Source organism: Halichoeres trimaculatus, unplaced genomic scaffold (genome assembly GCF_033239565.1).
Source record: "Halichoeres trimaculatus isolate MK-OKI-2021-1 unplaced genomic scaffold, fHalTri1.1 fHalTri1_scaffold_19, whole genome shotgun sequence".
Classification (NCBI taxonomy): Eukaryota; Metazoa; Chordata; class Actinopteri; order Labriformes; family Labridae; genus Halichoeres; species Halichoeres trimaculatus.
In genome coordinates this window covers 8,026,597-8,049,381 of record NW_027437197.1, presented here as the reverse complement: position 1 = coordinate 8,049,381, position 22,785 = coordinate 8,026,597, and the positions used below count along the sequence as shown (strand labels likewise).

Here is a 22,785-nt window from a genome sequence, read left to right as displayed (position 1 = left end):
GTTTTATGTTTCAACCAGAGTAGATGAAAACTAGGGTGTGCATGTAGCACCCAGTGACTCCAGCCCCACCTATTTGTTTTTAATTAGCCTAAAGCATCTTCTGTCATAAAAAAACCCTACACATTCTAATATAGGGCCCAACCCGTTTGTCTTTACGAGAAAAACACACAAAGTCTCAACAAAGTGACACAGGAAAGAATTTAAAGTTACAAAATAATTAAGAAAACATTTTATTTTACATAAACTGTACAGATGACATTTATTTGACTAAATGATTCTTAGACAGGAACTAAAAATAACTTTCTTATTAAATAGAAAACTGAAACAAAAATAGAATTAAAGATGAAAATGAAGTGATGCTTATTGTACAAAACAGAGAATGAAAATAGAGCAAAGAAATGAAATCATATATCGTACCCTGATACAGTGGTAGGCCTATTGCAAATGATCAAAACAGTATTGTACACAGTAACTCAATGGCCTTGCCATCTTAGTACAATAGTGAAAATCTTGGCCTCTTTGGTTCCATTAATTAGGTAAAATACATTTGAAACAAAATTCAATTTTCTTCTATAAAAATAACTTTTCAATGGCAGTTTTTGTTTCACTAATCCCGCAACTTTTCAGTGCAAACGTCACAACAATCATTCGCTTTGGAAAGGAGGCGAAAGATTACATTTCAAGTATTGATAAAGAGTCAAGGACTTAGAGAGAAAGAAGAAGATAGAGAGAAAGATGGAAAGACGATTCAGTCTAAGAGAGCATGTTGAGTATGGGTATAGGATACTATACATTGCATAGCTCATGTGGCACTTATTTAGTCATAGGACAGGACACTCAGTACCCCTTGGAAGGCATTTCTTTATACAAGTGCTATTCAGGGTGTGCATTTCAGTTTCTGCAAGTGCTGCACTGCACTGTGGCGACCCAATGGGCCCAAACTCGAGTCTCCCTGTCCACGGGCCCACTTCTGCTGGGCTGAAAGGGGACAGGAGGAAGCAGTTCTCTCTCTGTTGCTCCCAGTGCACAAGTGAAGTGCACTTATAAGATCTATCTTTACCTGGTTGTCATGGTAGCAGGGCCTGCAGCACTCTTAGGCAGGAAGTGGAGGTTGAGGCCCGTAGTCATCGGCAAGAAAGACAGCAGCAGCAGCTCTGTGGAGGACTTTCTTTTGCCTTTCTTCAGATGGTATAATCCTGCAAGGCATTAAGCGCTGCCGGTCTAATTCCATCAGAGAAGACAGTCAGACTGCGTCTGTCGGCATAATATAGGGAAGTGCTGGTGTTCTGAATTGTATAAGCTGATGAATTGTCAGTGCTTTATAAAAACAAGTCTGTCATGTGCTTAAAGTACTTAAGAGGGGAGCAGTGTTGGGAGCGTGGGGGTGAAGCCAATAATGCAATCGGCTGATCCTGTCACTTTCCTTAAGCGCTTGTTATCTTCATACAAGAGGAGATGATGAGCCATTATTTTTTGACTAGAAATGGCAAACTAGAGCAAAGTATCATTTGGTGATTATCATTCCCTTCTCATCTTGTTACTGACCGCAGACTCGGACAGCAAGCATGTCACTCTGATAAATACACACACTCGCACGCACACTTGCAAACACACCCATGCACACATGGACCCAATACTGATACTTGCTTGATTGTACCAGTGTGCACGTTGCTTGCACTTACAGTAGGAATAGATATATTGTATATGTGTACCGTACAATAACGTCCTGTTTGTACAAAAGGCCTTTCTGATTGTTCCCAGTTCATGAGCGGTCTGTGCAGACTCAGGCGCAGCCGCACTCCTCCACAATCATATTGGGCACGTCCCTCTTGACGATGTTGTACTCATCGTCAAAGTAGAGCATGGACATAGTACTGAGCTTGGTTGGAATGCAGCAGGAGTTGACTGAGCCTGGGCTCATCCCTCTTATGCGATACTGGTTAACTACTGCTGTGTGAAAGGATGACGCTGAGCCCGGTACACCTGCCATGTAGGCCGGGCAGCTGCCCTCACAGTAGTTGCCATAATAACCGGCTGGTGCAATGATCCAGTCGTTCCAGCCTATGAGGCGGAAGTCAATGTAAAACTGCTGCCGACAGCAAAGGCCCCCGCTTGTGCCATCACACTCCAGCCCTCGTTTGCGAATGCGATGTTTCCCGTCCACTTGCCGAGCACGCACCACCAGGAATGGTCGATGGGACTGGTCACCAGGGTCCACCAGCACAGGAGCAACACCCGCTGTCTCACAGCCGTCACAGTGAACCTCCAGGTCTTGGCGCCGGCTGCCTTTCCCAAACACAGCCCGCACCGCCTCAGAGAGAGGAAAAGTATGCCAACCACTGCGTTTCAGATCCACCCGCTTCTCCACCAGCGCCCAACGACCTGTCCCTCCTCCGCCACCGCCACCACCTCCTGGGCCCCCCTCTGCACCGCTGGCCGCTACAGCCTCCTGGTAGTGGATCTTCACTGTCACCTTCCTCCTGAGGCCTTTCTCTGGACCAGATGGCAGAACGCGGAAGTAGAGCCACAGGTTGGCCTGGGACACAAACAGATTCTGGTTTCCCTCGTTGGAGATGAGGAAAAAGAGGCCCGACTTGGAGGATGTATGCTCATCTGTTGGAGACAGAAAAAACAAGAAAGTCTCAAAATTGTGCTTTCATTGAAAACCCATAAATAACAGTCAATACTTTTAGTGAGCAGAGGGATTTCTTGCTTTCTTCCTCTGAGAAATTTGCTTTCTGACATCACTCCAAAGCAAATGTGTAAAATTAAACATGATTCAACACGGAACAAAACCCACAACTCCTGCTTTATGAAGAAGACATAGGTATAATTCTTTATTGGAAAGGAGGCTGAAATACAGGTGGTTGTGGATGGCACATCTACAGTAAATACAGACTATTTCCTGATTTTTCTGAATGTTCAAAAGCTGAAACAGCCAAAGTTCAGTATGCATTTTCACATCAGACACCCCTCTCTTCTTATAACATCCCCTTGACATCACATGGCCAAAAAACTCTTCATTCATTTCATTGAATGAGTGAACCAGCTTTGTAAAAGAGCTTGCTACATGGCTTTCAGACTACATTGAAGGGCATGAAAGCAAAATGAAACAGTGCCACTAAGAAGACCGTGTTCGACAACTTTTTTGTTGTAAAATACACAAAAAGACTCAAGATTGTTTCCCTTCATCACACACAAACACAGCATGTACTCCCATAAAAAGCCGAAAGGCTCCCAACAAAGGGCACAGCTCGGTCTTTAAAGAGCTGTTTTCCCCGGTGTTTTCTCTGTTCACCCTCAATCACTGTGTCAGGTGACCTCTGTGGCAGCTCCTGATAGGCCAGCTGTGACAGGCCAGTTCTGGGATCAGGCCCAGTTGGCCTCAGGTCTAGCTTTGTAAGTGACAGGGGCCAGAAAAGAGAGAGGTGGATAGAGAATGGAGGGAGGGATAGGGAGGAGAACAGAGAAGAGGAAGACCAAGGAATGGAGGAAGGATGCAAGTGGGAAAGGTGGGAGGGTTGGTGGACATGGCCAAAGCTCCCGGGGGGTTCATTGAGTTCACTATTAGTGTGCCCCCCCTTTAAGAACTCCACCCCCACCTTACCCCACCCCTTTCCCCCCTTCTTCCAAGTGTGAGCACCCTGAGAGTGACAGCACAAAGCCCCCTGTGAGGCACTGGGAGACAGCCGCGCTGCTGCCCGCCATTGAAACGTGTGGCTTTCCTGCAAAAAGCATGATGAGGCAAAAATAAAAGCCATTTACATGACACTGGCCACTTTCTGCAGCAGCACAATGAAGAGATCCCAGGAGTCTTAGGGTGGCGATGGGCTCTCCCTGGCAGTATTTTTTTCTAAGCCTAATGATGTCTTCCAAATTACCCTGAGGTAACTTGAAAGGTTTCTATTTCAGGAGATTTGGTACAATGTGCCCAAGCAGAGCAGCGCCTTTGAAAGCGGCTAAATTACTTTGTTTGCCGACTGATTAGTGTGTGTCAGTGTCAACAGGTGGCCACCAAAGATGCCCCCCCCCTCCTCCTTCTCTCTTTAAGGGCGCCTCACGCCTCTTCCTCCTGTAAAGCACGGCTTTACATTCACACAGAAACCTGTTCAGACCAGCTCTTCACTCAAACATGTCAGCTGGGAGCTCAAGCACTTCGCACACATCTGCATCTAGCCTCGCTTGCACACACACTCACACACACCCTCAACCCCACAGTAAGCAATACATGAAGTATGAGCCTTCTCAATACCAAAGCCTGTGGGTAAAGTATCAAGTGCGCAGTGAGTACATATTGAAATCCATCTAAAGAGAATTACATAAAGGAATCAGCTGAACACTCTCACCTCATTCAGGACGTTTTTTACTTGCCTCAACAGCTCCAAAGTCAGAAAAGAGGGTATCTCACACTGACATGCACACAGATAAAGCAATAAAAAGTTAAGGTATTAATCCCAAAAATCAAATCATAAATATAGAAGTCAGCTGTTTTGGGTTAAAAAGGATCGCTTCAATTTGAAGCATTTAAGCAGGGCACATATGGCTGCTACTTCTTCTTTAAAGGGCAAATACACCTAATCTGACAGGCACAGAAGATTCCTTAGATTGTCTGATAACAGGCATTTTTTTCTGACGTTAAGAGATTGGTTCAATCATAGAAAGACATGAGTGATGAGATATGTAAAAGTTATCAGGAAATACAGACAGCTTGTGATTTATATCTAAAAATGTAAGGTTTGAGAGCGTCTTGTAAGGATGCCTTCTGGGAGGTTTAGACCCATAGATTTTAGGAAAGGAGCCCTGGTTGGATCATGAACTGGAGGGATCACATATCTCATCTAGCCTGGGAAAGCCTCGGGGTCCCTCAGGAGGAGCTGGGAAAAGTTACTGGGTAGAGGGACGTCATGAATACCGTACTCTCATGCTGCCAATACGAGTGCAAAAATATGAGTTCAGGGGTGAGATTTAGGAGAGAAATTCCACTAAGTATTGACATAATTTAGTTATTTCTTTAGGTTCATGTAGTTTAACTTTTAAGTAGTCTGAGAAAAGCAACAGGGTGTGACTAATTCTACCTCAGCTCCATTCATGCAGACAAATATCCTATGATATGTGAGAAACTTAAGACCAGGTTAAATCTATCCAACCGAAAGGGTTTGACCTTAGTCGGGCCTCTTCTAGCATTCCTACAAATGCACACCTAGCCCCCATGTCCTCTTTCACACCTCTCTTTTTCTTTCTACCTGTCCTCCTCCTCTGTGAAGGATTATCTTGGTGACACCTCTTCCAGGTGCTACAGTGGATACCTTCAGAAACTACCACATAACACAGGCTGCAACTTTAATGTCCAAGTTTGGAGCCTTGTGAAATCATCTTCGTTTGTGAATTGACTTTTTGTTGACAGTAAGGTCCTGGAATAATGGACCATTAATGGTCAGCTCTGTCAACCACTGCTAGGAAAGAAACTTTCAGCTTAATCTGTATTTCTAGTAGACGTCCAATAAATGTACAACACTTCATCCATCTGCTGCTTACTGTGAGCAGCAAATGAGGTGTATGAATCACTCAGTGAATAAGATTAATGGTGATAAGTTTCCATCGCTCTCAACGCTCCTACAGTTTACATTTTTCAATCTCTGAAACTCAACATACAGCTTCTTTAGACCTGGGAGCCCGATTTGTACTGAGGTCTTTCTAAGGAACACATTTTTCATCTTCATCCACTTTATGTTCCTAACAATTTGAAGCTGGCCCCGACACGCCTCGCCTGACCCCACAGTGGAAAAGTTGTCAGAGAATATCGGCAGCCAGGACACCTGGGTGGGCCGCTGTGGATAAAGAGCTGCTTCAGCGTGTCCCCACCTGCGCCACCAAGTCAGGGGAGCAACGATGGAAGCAGGCAGCTCCAGAACTCATTACTCAAATCTGCTGTCGACAAGACCACACGCCGTGGAAGGACAAGGGGTGCGGCACACAGCGTTTGTGGTTCTGACATGAACAGAGAGAGGCGTGCTTGCCTATCGCGGCAGCCATCCCTGAGGCCCGAGAGTCTCAGCACTCCAGGAATTCCACCAAGAGCGAGGAGGGGTGGGGGGTGAGAGGATGGAGAGGCAAGTCGTTGGACTTTTGGCCGGAGGTTAAAGCCGCTGTGGCACAGGCTCTGTTGTTGTTAAAGCTTTACAACAAGGCCATTTTTAATAAAATTGCATAAATCATTTATAAGATCACAAGCCAAAGAGAGGCAGCCAAGAGCCATTGAGGACTGAAACACACACTTGTGGGTGAATGTGGAAAATGTCTGGAGTGTGTCCAGGATGGCCATGACTGACAGATCCTCATGAAAGAGTTGTGTCCTGAAGTAAACCTGCCAACCTGATCCTCTGGAGGAACTGGACTGGAGTTAATGACCTCCCATAATGAAGTCTAAATTCTTGAACGACTCGTCATGAGTTCACTGGGTCCGAACAACTATAGTAAGCAATCAAGAAACGCCGATCTAAACTTTTGCGTCTACGCCTCTCTCTTTCACCCTCCCTCCTTTCCCTTGCTTGTGTTCCTCGCTCCGCTCCCGTGGATACGGGACACCGAATCCCTCAGCGGGGACCCATGGGACCATGTCAGGGGAGAAGGGAGATTGGCACCGTCCTCCTCACCTGCCGGGGGCCGCTTGGCAGACCTCTAACTTCTGCACTACGGCAACCAGAGATAAGAGGCCAGCTCCCTGGCTGTTAAGCACGTAGTTAACCCTGAGCTGAGGGGACACGAGGTGACCTCACTGTTCCAAGGCACATCAACACCTATCCACATCCATTTGCTGGCTCGCTGTTGGCTAAACATATGCCAGCCTCGCCCCCAAACCCTCCTTTCCCTAAACTGTGACAACAACAATTCAGGCTCCCTCATGCTTGGGGGACAAGCTCCCCTGGTTTCAGAGCTTTCTGGAGACCTTGCCTCTGAGCCATGCCCCCTGGCTGGCAGCATCCGATCTAGAGGGGGGCGTGAGCCAGCTGGCCAGGAGGCAGACGGGGTCTAGGGAGCAGGGACCCGAGCCAGCTCCATGGTACAATGCCACACAAAGGCTCAAAGGTGCAAGGAAGAATAGAACTAGGGGGAAAAAACAGAAGTGGAAGAAGCAAAAAAAAAAAAAAGAGGGCCCAGCAAACCTTTGGATCAACAAAAACATTCTTTACAACACTGCAATATGGGCAAACACACAAACACAATATCACCTTCTTACACCCCTCCACACTCCATGAACACTAACTCCTCCGCACAAACTCAAATGTCTCATGCATTATTCTGATTTCTTTTGTTTTCTTTGCCTTTTCCCCTGCCCAACGTTGACATGATGTGTTGAGCACGAACACATAGAGCTCTTATAATAATTGCCTGGCTTTTGTTCCCTTGTCATGAGGGTGCTCAGATCATTCCCATTGGAAGGTGGGACCCCATTCAGGCTAATTGTAGCGGCAGGGCCAATGGGAAAATACAGGATGGTATGTGTGTGCATGCATGTGTTGAAGACGTTCTATTCTGGTGTCTTTAATTGTATGTTTTCTTTTTGTTAAACAAACAGTTTGTGTCAAAGACGTCGTTCTCACAGCGCTAACTGACAATTATTGGATTCTGTCAAGGCTGGATGATGTTAGGTGTGAACGTGTGAGTGTGTGCATGTGTGTTCAGGAGAGGGTGTGTGTGAGTGAGGGGGAGAGAGGCAGAGAGGGAGAGGAAAGGGTGTTCTCTTTGGACTTGTGAGAATTAGTTAGATACACATTCTTAGAGGAAGGGATAAATGGCCAATTGAGAGACTTTTGTGTGTATTTAAAAGAGGGCTTTATACATTGGAGTATTGAGTGTGAGCACGGCTTTAGTGATGAAATTGGATTCAGAGGTTCCTTTTATCCCATGGACAACACACATAGGGGTAATTTAAGGACTCTGAGTTTAGTTTCTTTTTAATTTCCACAAACTGAAACAGGAGTGTTTAACACTAGCTGCTAGAAATAAAGCAGAAAGGAGCCCTGTTGTTAATGTGGTAATGAAATTATCATTGCACCAGGTCCAATTAGTTTATGACGATATTTTAACTCCCAACATGATGCTTAGTCTGATCTGTGTGGTAAGCTTCGCAGAATGAAATTTCATCCCTGATTTAAGATTATTAACTCACCTGGATCCCTGAGCTGCCTTTACACAAAGTCAAAAGGTGAAGGAGTTCACGAAGAGGTCGATTTGGATATGCAATGCATTATTGATTATTACCTGACTCAGCGAAGCTGATAATCTCCGAGGTCTCCGCTTGAACCTCGTTGTTGTACGCAGCCTGTCCGTCAAAGCTGGGGATCTCCACCCGACCGTCCTCGCGCACTTTCCCGGCATGCAGCCTCCTCAGCGCCGTCACCATAGCGGCTTTGGGGATGGGGTGCGTGATGTTGGGTCTGTCCCTCATTTGCAGACGGTTTAGTATGTGCCTTTTCACCGCCTCTAGGAAGTCTATGTTCACCCGCTCTGACTGGTCCAGCGTCCTCAGACCGCAGGACGCGCACGACTCCTGGGGCGAGCTCTGGGTGTCTGTCCCGGTCACCGAGCTGCAGTGCGCGGAGAGGACGCACGCGACCAAACAGGACAAAGCCAAACTGTAGAAGCTCATTTTTCTAAAGTTATTTTACTCTCTGACTCCTACGGGAAAAGGAGGGAGAAAATATGAAATACACTTTGAGGTAAAAGCTACGTTTAATTCCACTTATGCTCCAAAAAGTGAGTCGCCCGAAGATATCCAGAGAAGCCAAAGCGATTTTTGTATTCCCAAACATACGAGGCTAATTAACTCCAGTCATTATGCATTCAGCGTGTTATCCAACGATGCTTCTTTTCTCAGCCCAAAAACTGAAAGGCAATCTTTGTGATTGCGATGCGCACAGAGGAATATGTTTTGTTGACGCGCGTCAGTCACAGCACGTTCAGGTCAGACGCGTAATCTACCAAAACAAATAAGGACTCTAAATAACATCCCCCCTCCGATGTCCAAACGCTTCCAGTCCTCTCTTTTCCATTCAAAAAAATCATGCAGAAACTTTTACAACTGCAGTCCCAGAAGAGGGGAACACCGTGAGTCTCGGTGAGTCCCGCGTCTTTTGTGTTTGCGCCTGCTACTGAGTGCCGTGTCCGGTGCGCGCGGCTGTTGTAAATGAACAGCTCCGTGCGTCCTGCAAGATGCTGTCGTTCACTGAGACCCTTTCTGCCTTTTGCAATCACGACAACAGGGGCTCCGCACACCCAAAGTTTTTATACAGGAGTCGAAACCACGTGGGGATTTCCACCAACTGGACGCGGGGGATTATTAAGACTACTACGGCTCTGAGCCACAACTGCACGGATGAAACAAGGTTTTATTATGGTAACATACCGGCTGAGGGGGAGGTTGCATAATTCTGCCCAAAGGCGTGTTATTTGACTCAAAGAGTGAAACATAGTTTGATCATCCCACTTTTAGAGATTCCCATTCTTATACACACAGGCTCAGGGTGGTAACTGCTGTTCTCACTGTTAACACAAGGCTGTTTAAGGATGTGAGTCTCAGGACTCAAACCAAACTTTAATGAAATTTGACTTAAAGCTTAGGCCTACCAAAAAGCACACAGGCCTATCGCTCTCTGTAAATATATCCGATTTATGATTGAACAATTTTTTTTAAACTCAAAAAAGGATTAAAAGATATCAACAGGGGGAAAAAAATCAAAAATTCATACTGGATTAACAATGAGGTTGGACAAATGAATAAAACTTTAAATGTAAGGTAGCTGCCTGCTGTAATGTTGCTGTACGGATAAATGGCGCCATCTATTGATACAAGCCTGTTATTACACACTGACAGAACACATTGATAGATGGAGTTTTGAAACATTAAAAAACTGAGTTATTTGAAATAGAATCGAATGTAAAATAATAAAACAAAATTGGAGTAGCAAAAAAAGGAAGAATGATTATTATTTATTTGAAAGGAGTACAGCAGTTTTTTAGATTTCATATAAGATTAATTAAAAAAAAAAAAAAAAAAAAAAAACTTTAAAAAATTCTACTATTAAACTGAGCTTACATAACAGAGATAAAACTATTAGAAAAATAATAAATCCAGATAAAATATAGAGTAAGCATTCATCAAAATTTCTAAGGTGCATTAAAGGAGTAAAATTCAAAAAGCAACTCAAAGGGGCACATGTATTTTGGCGCTTTCCTCCTTGAAACTGTGCATTGCTCCTTTGATTTTTTTATTTGTAACTTTGTGGTTGAAAGTGATGTTTTCAGGTAGGTTTAAGCCACACCTACATTTTGGGACCACGGTGTGTTGTAGTATTTTCAGGAGCAGGACTGTGTCAAGGGAAGGAGTTGTTATGTAGGTCAACAGGTCAAACAGAGTCTGGCAGCCGGGCCTGCTTCCTAAGAGCTGATTAGTTTACTTTCCATCAGAGGCGCAGAGTAAACAAACTGTTGGACCAGGTTCTAATTATGCCTTGTTATCAGACAGAAAACAAAAGTGAGCAAAAGTTATTCACACAAAAAGAAACATTGCACTTACACAAGTCCATAAACTGCAGGTAAGTGAACCAGGGTTGGGGGAATCTAGCGATATCACCTGTTGGTTTGTGGTCCTTTGTTTTGAAGCTACAAGTTTTGAATTTTGGCCGTTATCATGACTTTTTTTTTTTTTTTTTAAACCAGAAGTCGCCGTATTTGGTTTAAAAGGGGAAATCCTGTTGCTGAGCTCTTGTTCTGGTCCTCAGTAATGAATCGAGCACGCACTGCCCAATTTAAAAACACACAATTTTTTCCTATAGAACTTTAAATCGGGGGTATCATTTTTATAATGAGAAATTTTTGACGCATGAAAACCATTCAGACTTCTTTTTGCACTAGTGCCGACACCCTCTGCTGTCCACCAGAGAAACTGCAGGTCTGAGACCCACTTCTCTACCTCTTTCTAACTCGAAAAAGACAAGACTGAGTTAAGTTTTTTCAATATAGCACAGTACATGCTTCAAAACTTATCAAAACAAGTGACTGACATCGTAGACACTTTACAGTCTATAGGTTACACTCATCATTACAACAGTCAGCAAAGGAGACACTTCTATTTGTATGTAGGGTCCAGAAAGAAAACAAAATCAAAAGTTTCATGTTTTTATTGTTATTATTTTAATGTGGAGGGTTCAATCAGGATTTTAGTAGCGTTATTGTTATGTAACATTTCACAAATTAATGAGAGATTGAAAACAAAATACTTTAATGTAAACACAGCTGCTGAGGTTGACCACACCTGTGTGACACTTGGCTTTATAATGTAATCCACTTGGTTAATAATCAACCTGACACCTTCTGCTGAAGACGGATTCAATCAGCGAGCTTTAAAATTACAGGATGGAAAAGTTTCATCCATTAAGTTACAGTTAAAGCAATTTTATGTTCAGATGTTGTGAAATTTGTCTCTACCAGATTCAGTTATCCATGAAAATAATTCAAATTTAAGTGCACAGCAGTTTGTTTATCTTTTAGAGAAACACAATATCAAATATATTGCTGACAGAAGAACTTGGACTTATTACTTATTCTTGCTGGTGCATGAAGAAATGCAATCAGAAAAAAAAAAAAAAAAACTTTATATTTACTGAGCAAAACAAGGAAAAACATGCAGAACTTGAATTACACCAAAAACAGCTACATGTGCTTTGACCCAACAAATTTAAAGGTGCAAACCGTCACATTTTGATCTGTGCAGTGAACAACATTGAATCTCCAGAGGTGTCAGCTTCACATGCCTTACCTTACTGGCACGTTGTAAGGAAATGCAGATACCAAAACCAGTGTTTTGTAATGAGCCCTTTCGATCAGAACTCCTGATGTGCTCGACGTCCCTTCTGTAATTCACGGTTATGCTGCTACTACGTAGATAACGTTAAAGCAGAAGCAACGTCATAATCTGTCGTACAGTTTTAGATATGTTTTGGTTTAGACAAGGCCACTTAAAAACATAAAACTCACCATCAGTAACAAATATGAATTCATTGTATTTCATGTAAACCCTTAAAACATGTTAAAAAAGTGAAGTTAGATTTTAATACTGTGTTGTCATACAAAAATATAAGATATTAGTTTGTTCTCAAAAGTATTTATGATTCAGCCAGAGTCATCTGCCAGATGGAGATGGGGCTGTGTGTAGCACAAGGTCTCCCCCCCAGCACCAGCAGCAGATCAGGCAGATGCTGAGCCATGTCCCCATCATCCTCCTCCTCCTCCACTTGAAGCTGCTCCTCCTCCGTCCAGCTCCACTGTTTCCTGAAAGCCTTGTTTTCAAAGCTCAGACATGTTCCAATCTTCTGTGCTTCTATCCCCATCAAACACTCTTTGCTGTTGTCCAGCTCTGACGACTCGGGTCTCGGGCAGCGTTTGATCGTGCTGAACGTCTCCAGCTCTATCGCTCCGTCTGATCCCAGAAAAGTGAGCTGGGCGGGAAAGCATTTGTTTTTAAAGGGCCTTGTTTTCCCTTCCAGCAGTCTGGGGTGGAGATCTGAGCTTAGGCTACTGGCGTTGGACGTGTAGCTAGGACCGAGCCCGACGCAGCAGTGGTGGATCTTGTCTGGAGGAGTGGAGCCGAGGAGTACTGGGAGCTGCCCCCATGTTTGAGAGGAGAAGTTGTACCTCCACAGGCAGTTCTTTGGAGAGTTCTGGCTTCGTCCTCCTCCAAAAAGCAGCATATTGTCCTTGTAGGCCACAGCTGAGTGTCCCATCAGTCTGGAGGGACCTGATCTGAAATAAACACAGAGAGGGGGTGTCAGCAGGAAGGAACACATGAAACAATTTCTAATATAAGCACTGGGCTTTTGTCTTTGAGGCTTTACCCAGAGTCCAGCTGTGACTGTGATGGGGTGGAATTCCCTGAATAATAAATACAAACAGGAAGTACAGTCAAAGAGGGGGAGAAAGCTGGAGTCGGTGTATTGTCTGCATACTTTTACACATGATTATGATAGTTTAATCTGATTCTTTTGCTCATTGTGTGTTTGGTTTTTTAGGGTTGTTTTAAATTTGTGCAACTTAAGCTTCGATTTAAAGCTTCATTAACAATAAATTAAGTTAGTTAGGATGTCTTAGATGCCACAAGGAAAAAAGTCCAAATTAGGGTGGGTAAAAAAATGGATTAAATGACGCATTGCAATGTTTCCTTGCCCAATTCAATATCGATTCAACAAATCCTCAGAATCGATTCACCTCCCTGCAAGTGTGGGGCACTGTGTGTGTTATGTACGTTGAATGTGTTGTTTTATTGCCCCAAAACCAAGTAGCAACCTCCAATCTAAGACTATGGGGCAATGCGGAAGTGCTAAAATCTGCTGTTTCCCAAGTGCTGAGGCTGGCTATTACATGGCATATTACAAATGTTCACATGGGCATGAAAATCAAAAAATCAAAGCATTAAAATAAAATTGAAATCGAATTGTAACCTGAAGAATCAAAATTAAAATCTTGACAATACCCAGCCCAAGTCCTAATGCTACTAGTTTTATTTTGCTTTACTGTCTACAACTACGCGCACACCTCTACAAGCTTCACCGTGCGACCTGACACACTCTCCTCACGTCCCCCTGTCAGTGCAGCAAAGCCACTGAAAACTGATCCTGAAAGTTCAGCAGGTGATGAGACATCCAGGTATTACCCTGACAGGATCAAGTTCTTTACACCAACACACGTGTGCGTGGTGATGAGGCCTTCATCCTCTTGTTGAGTTGGCTGTCATGGACCACTAATTAGCATCTGAATACAACTTCCGCTTACTTATACTATTAAAAACACAACATAAAACTTTTCTTTTTTTAATTAATATTCTAAAAATACTTCATGTGGAAGAAGTTAATTTAAGACCACAAGACACAAGATTAAGCTCATCAGGGTGGCATGTTTTACCTCTACATTCTACATTTAGTAGTTTACAATTTACTTGAGGAAGAATTCTGTGTTGTAGGGAGACGTTAAATTTGATGTAAGAGTTTCATTAGATGAGTAAGATTTCTGAATGACTCCAAAAAATTGCAAACTTTAAACATTATGAAGAAAAAAAAACTAATTTGTCATTGCTGGCACAGATATTGATATGAAAGTGACTGTCAAATTAAACTTGGACTGGAAACTTTCAGTTCAGGATTTAGACTAACCAGTCACCTCAGTAGATACCATCCACAGCTCTGGAGCCCACTTGACTTTCTGATGAAACCACTACTCACTTGTTTTTGAGTAAACTCCATGCACGGTTGGTGGAGTTCCACTTCCAGAAGTCTCTCTGCTCATTTAAACCTTTCAAGCCTCCAAACAGGTACATGCTGCCCTGATAGGCCATGGCAGAGTGACTGTGTCTGGGTCCTGGGCCCGGTGAGCCCCGCTGAGAAGTGCTGAGCATAAACCACGCCATGGTGTCTGTGGTATGAACGAACATATAAATAATTAATGGGCATGAAGTTGTCAGCTAGTCTTGGCTTACAAGTCAAACAGCCTCAAATTCAGTCAAGTGTATGCAGCAGGTATAATCCATGTCTGTGTCATCAATAAAAATGTCTGTTGTATGGGGCTGCACAATATACCATTTCAGTATCCTCAATGGGATATGTACTTGCGCAATATTCATATTGCAGGGTTATGTGATATATGCAATACGTTCCGCTTGTTCTAGAAATGTCTAAACATTACTTTTCACTGATTCATATCTCTGGCAAAATATTCAAGCCAACAAAAAAGGCAAAATGTAGGAGGGGGACAAATTTGTGAGCCACTGTGTGTTTGCTCATATTTAATTGATATCCTTTAATATTATTTGGTCGCAGAGGAAAACATAAAGGTGAAACCGCTGAGTGAGTGTCTTAGGTGACAGGTACCCCTTTTCCACCGAGCTGGTTCCATGGCTGGTTCGGAGCTAGAGCCAGACGTAGCACCAGTTCTTTGGTTTTCCACAGACTAAGCACTGGTTGCTGGCTTTCAAAACCGGTGCTTGGCAAGCACCAACTTTTGGCTGGGCCAGCAGAAAGAACCATGTTACATCGGGGGCTACAGGCTTACGTGGGGGCGGGATTATTGACCAACCAAAGCAAAGTAAAAAACACATCTTTTTAAAAAGATGAGTTTGGGGTAAGTGAAACAACAGAAGAAGAAGATAAGTTCATAAGCCGGCACCCGTTTGTGGAAAAGCAAATGGTTCTTAACCAGTTCGCACTTAAACCAACTGCGAACCGGCTCTAGCACCAGCCCTGGAACCAGCTTGGTGGAAAAGGGGTAAGTCTGTTTTCATTTCAGGGAGAAATAAAGCTGAACAGAGAAAAGCAGTAAACTTAAGAAAATATCGGGATGTATATTGCAGGAAACTAGAAATATCGTTATATCATATTTTCCCAATATCATGCAGCCTTACTGTTGTATTGTGACAAACATGTTTGAGTGTTGAGGTCTGAGTGTGATTTGGTGGTTATTTCTTAACTTGCCTCAAAAATCAAACAAACGGTACAAATTGTGTCAGTAAATTGCTGCAACTTTAAACAGGCAAACATGCAATAATTGCAACATAACTGTTTGTGGTGAAGGCACCAAATCAAAGTGTGTCTTAAGAGTACTGGCATGTTTGATAGACTGATTTAGATAGACTATTATTTATATCTGATAAACTTTCTGATTTTTTGTTTACATCTCTGCCACAAACTTTCCTTACCTCGCATCAAGCCCATCAAAAGAACCACAGATTTTATCAAAAGAATGTCAGTGTCTTCTTTGAATCTGACTGAGTTGGTCTCTTTTATTTGTCGTGTTTTGTCTGGATGTAAATAAGATTCCATTTTTTTTAATACTGAGGAAAAACGCGTTTTAAACTCACCAAGATCCAATCTCCAAAACTCTTGCGAAGAACCCTTCATGTCCACAAAACCTCCGTACACCAGCATGTCAGATCCAAGCACCACAGCACTGTGTCCCTTTCTGTTGGATGGCATCTGTGTCTACACACAAAAAAGACACAAACATGAACACAATATTTAATTTTTACCTACACCACTAGATTATCACAAGCTTTAAACTAATGCAACCTTTGTTTATCATTCTACTCACAGTTTTTCTTTTTTAATATTTTTCTCTTGTTTAGGTTTCCTCCAAGCCTGCAGAGCCCCTGATCTGACCTGACAGTTTGGACTCTAGTCACTTCAGTACTGACCCTGAACAGATCCTGATGTGTATGATAAATAAGTGCTGGAAAGTTTCTGCCAAAAAAACTTCTCCTGGTTTGTCTCTAAACAGGTCATTTTTAACTTGAACTCATAACTCTTTTTTTCTTTTCCTTTAAATTCATTCCTGCATCATGTTTCTTCACAAATACTCGTGAGCATCATGTTTAGTTATGTGCCTTGAGATAATTTAACATCTGAAAGTCTTTGCTAGTCTTGTAGCAGTATTTTTTTGTTCTTTTTCAAACATCTTTGAGATATTTGTAAAGCTAAAAATTAAAGCCCTGTTGAAACAAAAAGATGCGTCCAGAAGTTTTGTTTCAGGAGTGAGATGCTTTTCTCCCAGGTGACGTCTGATTATAAGCTTTGGTTCGCATCATGATTGAATGAAGCTAACAAAGAAAAACTGTGACAGTAAAAGGAGACAGAGGAAGTTTTCTTTCTTTCTTTTCATATAAAAGGACCTCTGTACCTGAGGGGAGCTCCTCTTTCCCTGAGTGTGCACCCATTTCTGCATCCCTGAAACACACAAGACAAAGGGGGTGAAAATGACATAGAGCTTCGGTCAAAGTGAAATAAAGAAAAAGGTAGGAAATTTTAAAAAATGTTCTGAAATTAATGGTGGTCCTGTTTATCTCTTTAAGTTTCATATGTTTCTATGAAAACAGTGTGAAAGGCTGAGAAATACTTTTACATCCACAAAAGCTTTTACTGCTTCTAGACTCACAAAAACACTGAAGAGTTTTCACTGCAGCTTAGAGCCTGAGATTCAAAGTTAACAAGTCACAACAAGATTTGTTTCTTTGAGCCGTTACTTACAGTGACTGCCAATAAAAGAAGTGCTATTGTGCACTGCCGTTGTGAAACTCACCAATGTCATACACCCACAGAGAACATCGACGTGTGGTGTACGCAGAATCCAGCATGCCTCCAAACACGTACAGGAAACCCTGAAAGGATCGAAGCTGATAAAGATGTACTGAATGCAGCATTTAGAGCGATAGAAGCAGATGGAGTAGCTGAAAAAAAGCTCTTTAAACCTTCTGATGCAGTAAAATGACAAAGATTTACAAGATCTCCTATCACTGCTTTCAGCTTAATGTCAGCTATTGTGTGTCTTTATTGCTCCACAGCAAATACACAATGCAAGCAATCAGGGTAATCCTCTGATCTGTGCTAACAGGTCATCAAACTGGGCGCTGGTCAACCTCAAATGACTGAGACTAGTAGTTAATTTAATCCACATATAGTTTTAAGGGGAGGTGGTGAAATACTGAAAGCTGCATGTGCTTCTGAACAGAGACACAACTGAGTTTCATTTTTGAATTATTCATCATGATCTGGCAGTGATATCCAAGTGAGTTGTTTTAGCCTAATTTTAAAAAGTTAAAAAAGCCATGTTTTTTTTTTTTTTTTTTACCTCATGAGCCACCATAGTGTGTTCCTCCAGCTCTTCTGGGGCAGCTTCACCAGTGCAGCTCAACTCAGTCCACTCGTTACACACTACAACGGTATACAGGAAAATATGTATGAGTATGATGCTGCCTCATCCAACACAACACCATCACACTTCCAATTTCTTTCTTTTAACTCCAAAAAATCTTTCATTAACTCAACCTTACCCACGCTGTACTTCCAGAAGTCTCTCAGACAGCCGTTCTCTCTTCCTCCCAGGATGTAGACATGTCCATCGTAGCTGCAGCAGGCGTGTTTGTAGCGGTCACACGGACTCGGCCGGCTCTGGGGGAGCTGAGTCCACAGACAGGGATTGCTTTGACTCATATCTGGCATCGTCTGCGCTCACTTGACCATTTTCTAGAAGAAGCAATGTCCAAGCGTTAGTAAACCATCACATGAATTGGAGGAAAGACGACAAAGGAAGCCACGATGATAAGATAAGCAGTGTGGAAATGCTGTTTTTCTTTTTTTTTAAATAAAACAAAGTTTTTTATGAATAAGCTGCTGCCTCAACTCTAGGCCTGTCACGATAACAAATTTTGCTAGACGATAATATTCCAAAATATTATTGCAGATAAACAATATTATTGTCAATATTATTTTGATTTTTTTTCCATTTTTTCATTGATGTATGAAATATAATACATCTAACAAACGAGAAAGAGAAAAAAAGACAATGAAAATGAAATGGACTCTTTTAGAAAAAAATACATGTCAATGAAAATAATCAATATTAATCAAAAACAATAAAACATAGACCTTGTCCCTAAAGAAAAAACAAAACTCCAAAAAAACAACAACAATAAAAACTATAGCCTAAATAAAAGGGAGTTTATACAGTTCCTGAATTGTTTGTAACATGTACTTTTTTCCCAGTCAATCCGTACTGTCTGTCAAACATTTTTAACATTTCTGGCTTTCAACCGAAATGAAGGGCTGCATTTCTTTGGCAATGTAGCTGTCTTTGAGCGCCCACCATTTGGGGCTTTTATTTCCATTTACTTTGCAGACCAAAAGCCTCAGTAAGAGCGGATTGTCAAAGAACAAGGCTCCGCTGCACCTCCCCTTCTTCTTCTTCGTCGCCACTATTTTCAAACAAATGGGACATATCAGCTGGTTGGTGTTCATGAGCTCACACTTTGTTCATTCTGATAAAAAACAAAATATTCCCACACTGGGACTGTGGCAGGCAGCTTAAGAACCATATCTTTTGTGCCATCACTCATATTAGGGTGTGTTTCCTCCTTACCCCTCAGGACGCTCGCATCAGCTCTCTCCGTGTGTACGCGCGTCTTCACCCCAAAGATTGCATTTTTGACAGATGCTCACTTCGCTATAAATCTGCTATAGAACCTATGCACCCCGATGTTAGGAAAGATAGACGTAGTGAGCCATCTTCTCATTCAGCCTCTTTTGTCAAAAGAGAGAAGGAAAACAAACATGCATGCAAGTGTCAGTTTATCGAGGCTGGCAAACTTACGGAGGACGTTTTTATTTATTGTTCGGTTAATTGATTTATTGATTATCGTGACAGGCCTACTCAACTCTGAAATCTCGCCTCTTTGCATCAAGCATTATGTACAGCACAACCTTGTGTGAGTGTTTCTCGTGATGCAAAGAGCTGTTGTTTGAAACCACAGGAAACTCACAAGCTTTAACAAACAACAGATGTATCTAACAGGTGGGTTTGTACAAACCACTCTGAAGCTCTGATTACAGCATCGCTTAAAAGCGCCTCTTAATGAACCTGATACAACCTGCATCTCTGAATCTACAGCTACTGCCATAACCTGGTCTGCCAAATGATCATGTGAGTAAGCCGGACAGTGTTGAGAATGTTGTTATGGTTGTGTAGAGCTTGGCTCCTTGGGGTGCTCAGCTGGGACTCTGACTCATAGAGCTGTTAATATAAGCCTGGGTGTCAGGAGAGACTCTGACACTCTGCTCTCCTTCCCTCTGGGGATAAACTCTGCTTCTCCTGTAGAGGTGAGAACTTTGTCCCTGTAAGAATTGATTTCTTATATCTTACCAAAATCAATGACCACGTAGGAAAGAAATGATTCAAACACGCCGTTTATATTCTGCCACTGCGTTCTTAAGAAAAGCAGATGATTTACTTGTTGCTGTCCTCCAAAACCATAATACACTGATGAAGTACAATGCAGGTAGCTGCTTTATACTCCTGCATATGACCCCATAAAACAAAATCGGTGCATGATTTATGATGGTTGACTCACCTATTGGGAAGAAAATGGAAATATTCATTGAGAAAACTGATGACTCACTTAAACCTTTTACAGTATTCATGAGGATTCGGTGTCAGGTCAGGCTTATCATTCTTACTCCTGGTATTATAACATCACAGTAGTTTTCCATGCTGTTGTAACTGAGCCAACAGGAAGTTTTTTCCTGAGCTTTTCCATAGTGACACACTTTTAAAAGGCTGCTGTGGAGTTTCTTCATCCCTGACACTGTTGGCCTCTCTTCAACTTCTTATCAGCCTGTCACATGAGCAAACAGCTCTGAGGTCACAGCATTGTAGCTACACACCTTGCTCTGGCTTGTTCAAATACCTGAGTGTTGGTTATGTAAAGAAATCTGGTGCTTATCATTAGCGATGCCAGCCCCTCTATTTCAACTAAAAGAGTCAAATAATGACACAAGTTCACTTTCATCACTCATTATTGAAGAATGTGAGTAATTTCAGCCAGGAGGATCAGGTGTCCAGGTTCCCAATTTGAGTGCAGAGTCATGCTTTCAAATTATTCAAGCTTATAGCTTAAAAAAAGAAAACAAAAACCTCTGTTTACTCCTCAGATTCCTCCTCTGCATTGCCCGAATCCGAGTCCTGGACTCCAGTTGACACTGATATGTTTTGTATAGTCCCATTATCAATCTGTCATATGCACTGTAATCTGACAAATGTACCACAGTAATTACTTATGATGAGTCTTAATTACAACATCGCTACGTGTCATGTACAAAGTTCAACCCCTACGGGGTTGTTTCCACTGATGTTATGTAACATTGCTAATAATTACAGTCTGTTTGTTTTTTTTCCTGTTTGCTTCAAAATAATAATAGTAAAAATAACTTCTTATTATTGTAACTCTATGAGTCTGAAAAAAGTTCTTCTCCAGTAGGATTTCTGTAAGGCTTCTGTAGCAAGGGTTGCTTGCAGCCATGATTTCAGCTATTAGGAAATTGCTGGGATTATAATACTCCACCTGCGTAAACTCAGGTGGATTTTCCAGCTATAAGCAATGCAGAAAACATGTTGGAACAAAACTACAGCAATTATTAAAAAAAAAAATACAGCTGTTTTTTAAGGAATTTAAGATCTTCAATTACCTTTTTTTGATAATAATAATAATGAAATAAATATATATATATATCCAGTGACAGCTGACATGCCTACTTCATGTCCAAAAATTAAAGTTTGTCGAAAAGTGAGTTGTAAATTAAGACTTAGTTACAGTGTGTAGAAATGAGGATATGAAGCTTTACCTAGTGATCACATTTAATATTTTAGTGACGGTGGCCTTTGAGGACAGAAAGCTCCAATGATGCATAGCATGTATGACTCTCAATTTGTCAAATCTTTACCACTAAAAACATCTTTACATGCAAATTCTTTTGCACACAAAAAGAATCACTCTCCTCCTCTCTGTCTTCAGCTGAGAACCAGTAAGTCCATCACTAAATACAAAAACAAACATGGCTTTTTTAAGTTATTTCTCCTGTGTGCTACTGTAAATAGTGCTGCAAGGTGGCATCTCTGTTTGAGAGAACCTCCTCTTTTTTGGATATCAAAGTATAAGTTATCAAGAACAAAAATGTCTTTTTATTCAGGTGATTGTACACTGTTATCATAACCTGCTTGTGAATATTATTTTCCATCTTTGCCAAGTCTGTTCTGCTAAATGCTGCTATTATCTAACACTACTCATCTGCTCTGACACCTACCCTGAATTTTAGAGAAGTAATTTATTTTCTGAATACATCTACTTTTCCAAGTCATATAAAAGCATCAGCACTGGTGTCCATCAGTTTGATAACCAACCAAAAATGACAACATGACTGGAGCTTTAAGTGGGGTCCACCTTATCAAACCTAACCTCAAATTCGCAATATATCAAACAGTTAGATTGGTCTGTCTTTATCATGGGTAATTAATAAGCTTCTATTAAGTTCAACATTTTCAGACATCTTCCTTGCATTAAGTCAGGACCATGACAGTTAGCTAGCTAACGACTAAACGGTGACATGAAAACCACTTCTGCAAAAATGTGACTCTTCGATGTAACGTTCAGTTTCCAGGCTACCAACGACGACAACTCATCATTAGAGGAAGAAATGATTGTTTCTAGTATTATATACGGAAATCACACCGATGGTAACACATTTATGAGTGTCTCTAACATTTTCCCTACACATTAAGGCAAAGTAAAACAGACCTGATAACGGTAAAGTTGAAGGAAAGGAGAGGAGGAGAGAAACTTCTCTTGCTTCCTCCGACAGCAGCCTCATTTGGTGTCAACACCGAATAAATCAACTCTTGTTTTTTAGTTAGTAATTTGAGTATGAATAATGCTGGAAAAAGTATGTATCGGTACCCATGTACCGTTATAAAGTGTTATTTGTTACTTACATTAGTCGTGCTGCTCCTCTCCGTGTGATTGTTGTCTCTTTGAACGGGATTCCGCTGCATTCAGGCTCCCCTCGTAAACTGCGACTTCTTCTAGTACGAGTTAGTGAAAGTAACCACATGTTTCCTGTGATGCCTGGTTAGTAAGAGACTAGGTCACATGAACCAAGACAATAAGTGGGGATATGTTTCCATAGCATTGTGGTTTTTAAGAGCAAAGTCAAAAGAGTCGAAATTAACGTGTTTCAACCTCGATTTATAAATACACCAGAGCATGGGGGGAAAATGAATTTGTCACAAAAAGGTAACAAGAATATACTGAAAACATTTTATTTATATACATTAAAAAAAAAATCTAGTGCTATGACCTGTCAAGGCCACAAGAGGGGAAGACAAGTGTATGTGAGCCATTTTGGATGTGATGGGATTTCA

General features: G+C 41.8%; 2 protein-coding genes and 1 long non-coding RNA gene across 3 annotated transcripts in view; 1 reads left to right on the top strand and 2 right to left on the bottom strand.

Annotated features, from left to right (window-relative positions):
- LOC141808457 (uncharacterized) overlaps nucleotides 1–16,419 on the top strand; it is a 113,960-nt gene extending 97,541 nt beyond the window's left edge. The window contains exon 6 of the long non-coding RNA XR_012599902.1: nucleotides 16,169–16,419. This is a non-coding gene — a long non-coding RNA (uncharacterized LOC141808457). The remainder of the gene's footprint in view (nucleotides 1–16,168) is intronic.
- Nucleotides 291–8,653, bottom strand: inhbb (inhibin subunit beta B). The gene is made up of 2 exons (XM_074694852.1): nucleotides 8,263–8,653; nucleotides 291–2,613 (listed from the first exon to the last, which is right to left on the bottom strand). The coding sequence occupies exons 1-2, from the start codon at nucleotides 8,648–8,650 to the stop codon at nucleotides 1,784–1,786; spliced, it is 1,218 nt and encodes a 405-aa protein (XP_074550953.1). The 5' UTR covers nucleotides 8,651–8,653; the 3' UTR covers nucleotides 291–1,783.
- On the bottom strand, nucleotides 11,116–22,426 carry klhdc3l (kelch domain containing 3-like). Its single transcript, XM_074695072.1, has 8 exons — nucleotides 22,357–22,426; nucleotides 17,870–18,062; nucleotides 17,668–17,750; nucleotides 17,119–17,197; nucleotides 16,720–16,766; nucleotides 15,905–16,025; nucleotides 14,274–14,463; nucleotides 11,116–12,801 (listed from the first exon to the last, which is right to left on the bottom strand). Exons 2-8 carry the CDS (start codon nucleotides 18,036–18,038, stop codon nucleotides 12,165–12,167), a joined length of 1,326 nt encoding a protein of 441 aa, XP_074551173.1. The 5' UTR covers nucleotides 18,039–18,062; nucleotides 22,357–22,426; the 3' UTR covers nucleotides 11,116–12,164.
- Nucleotides 22,427–22,785: the final 359 nt, after the last annotated feature.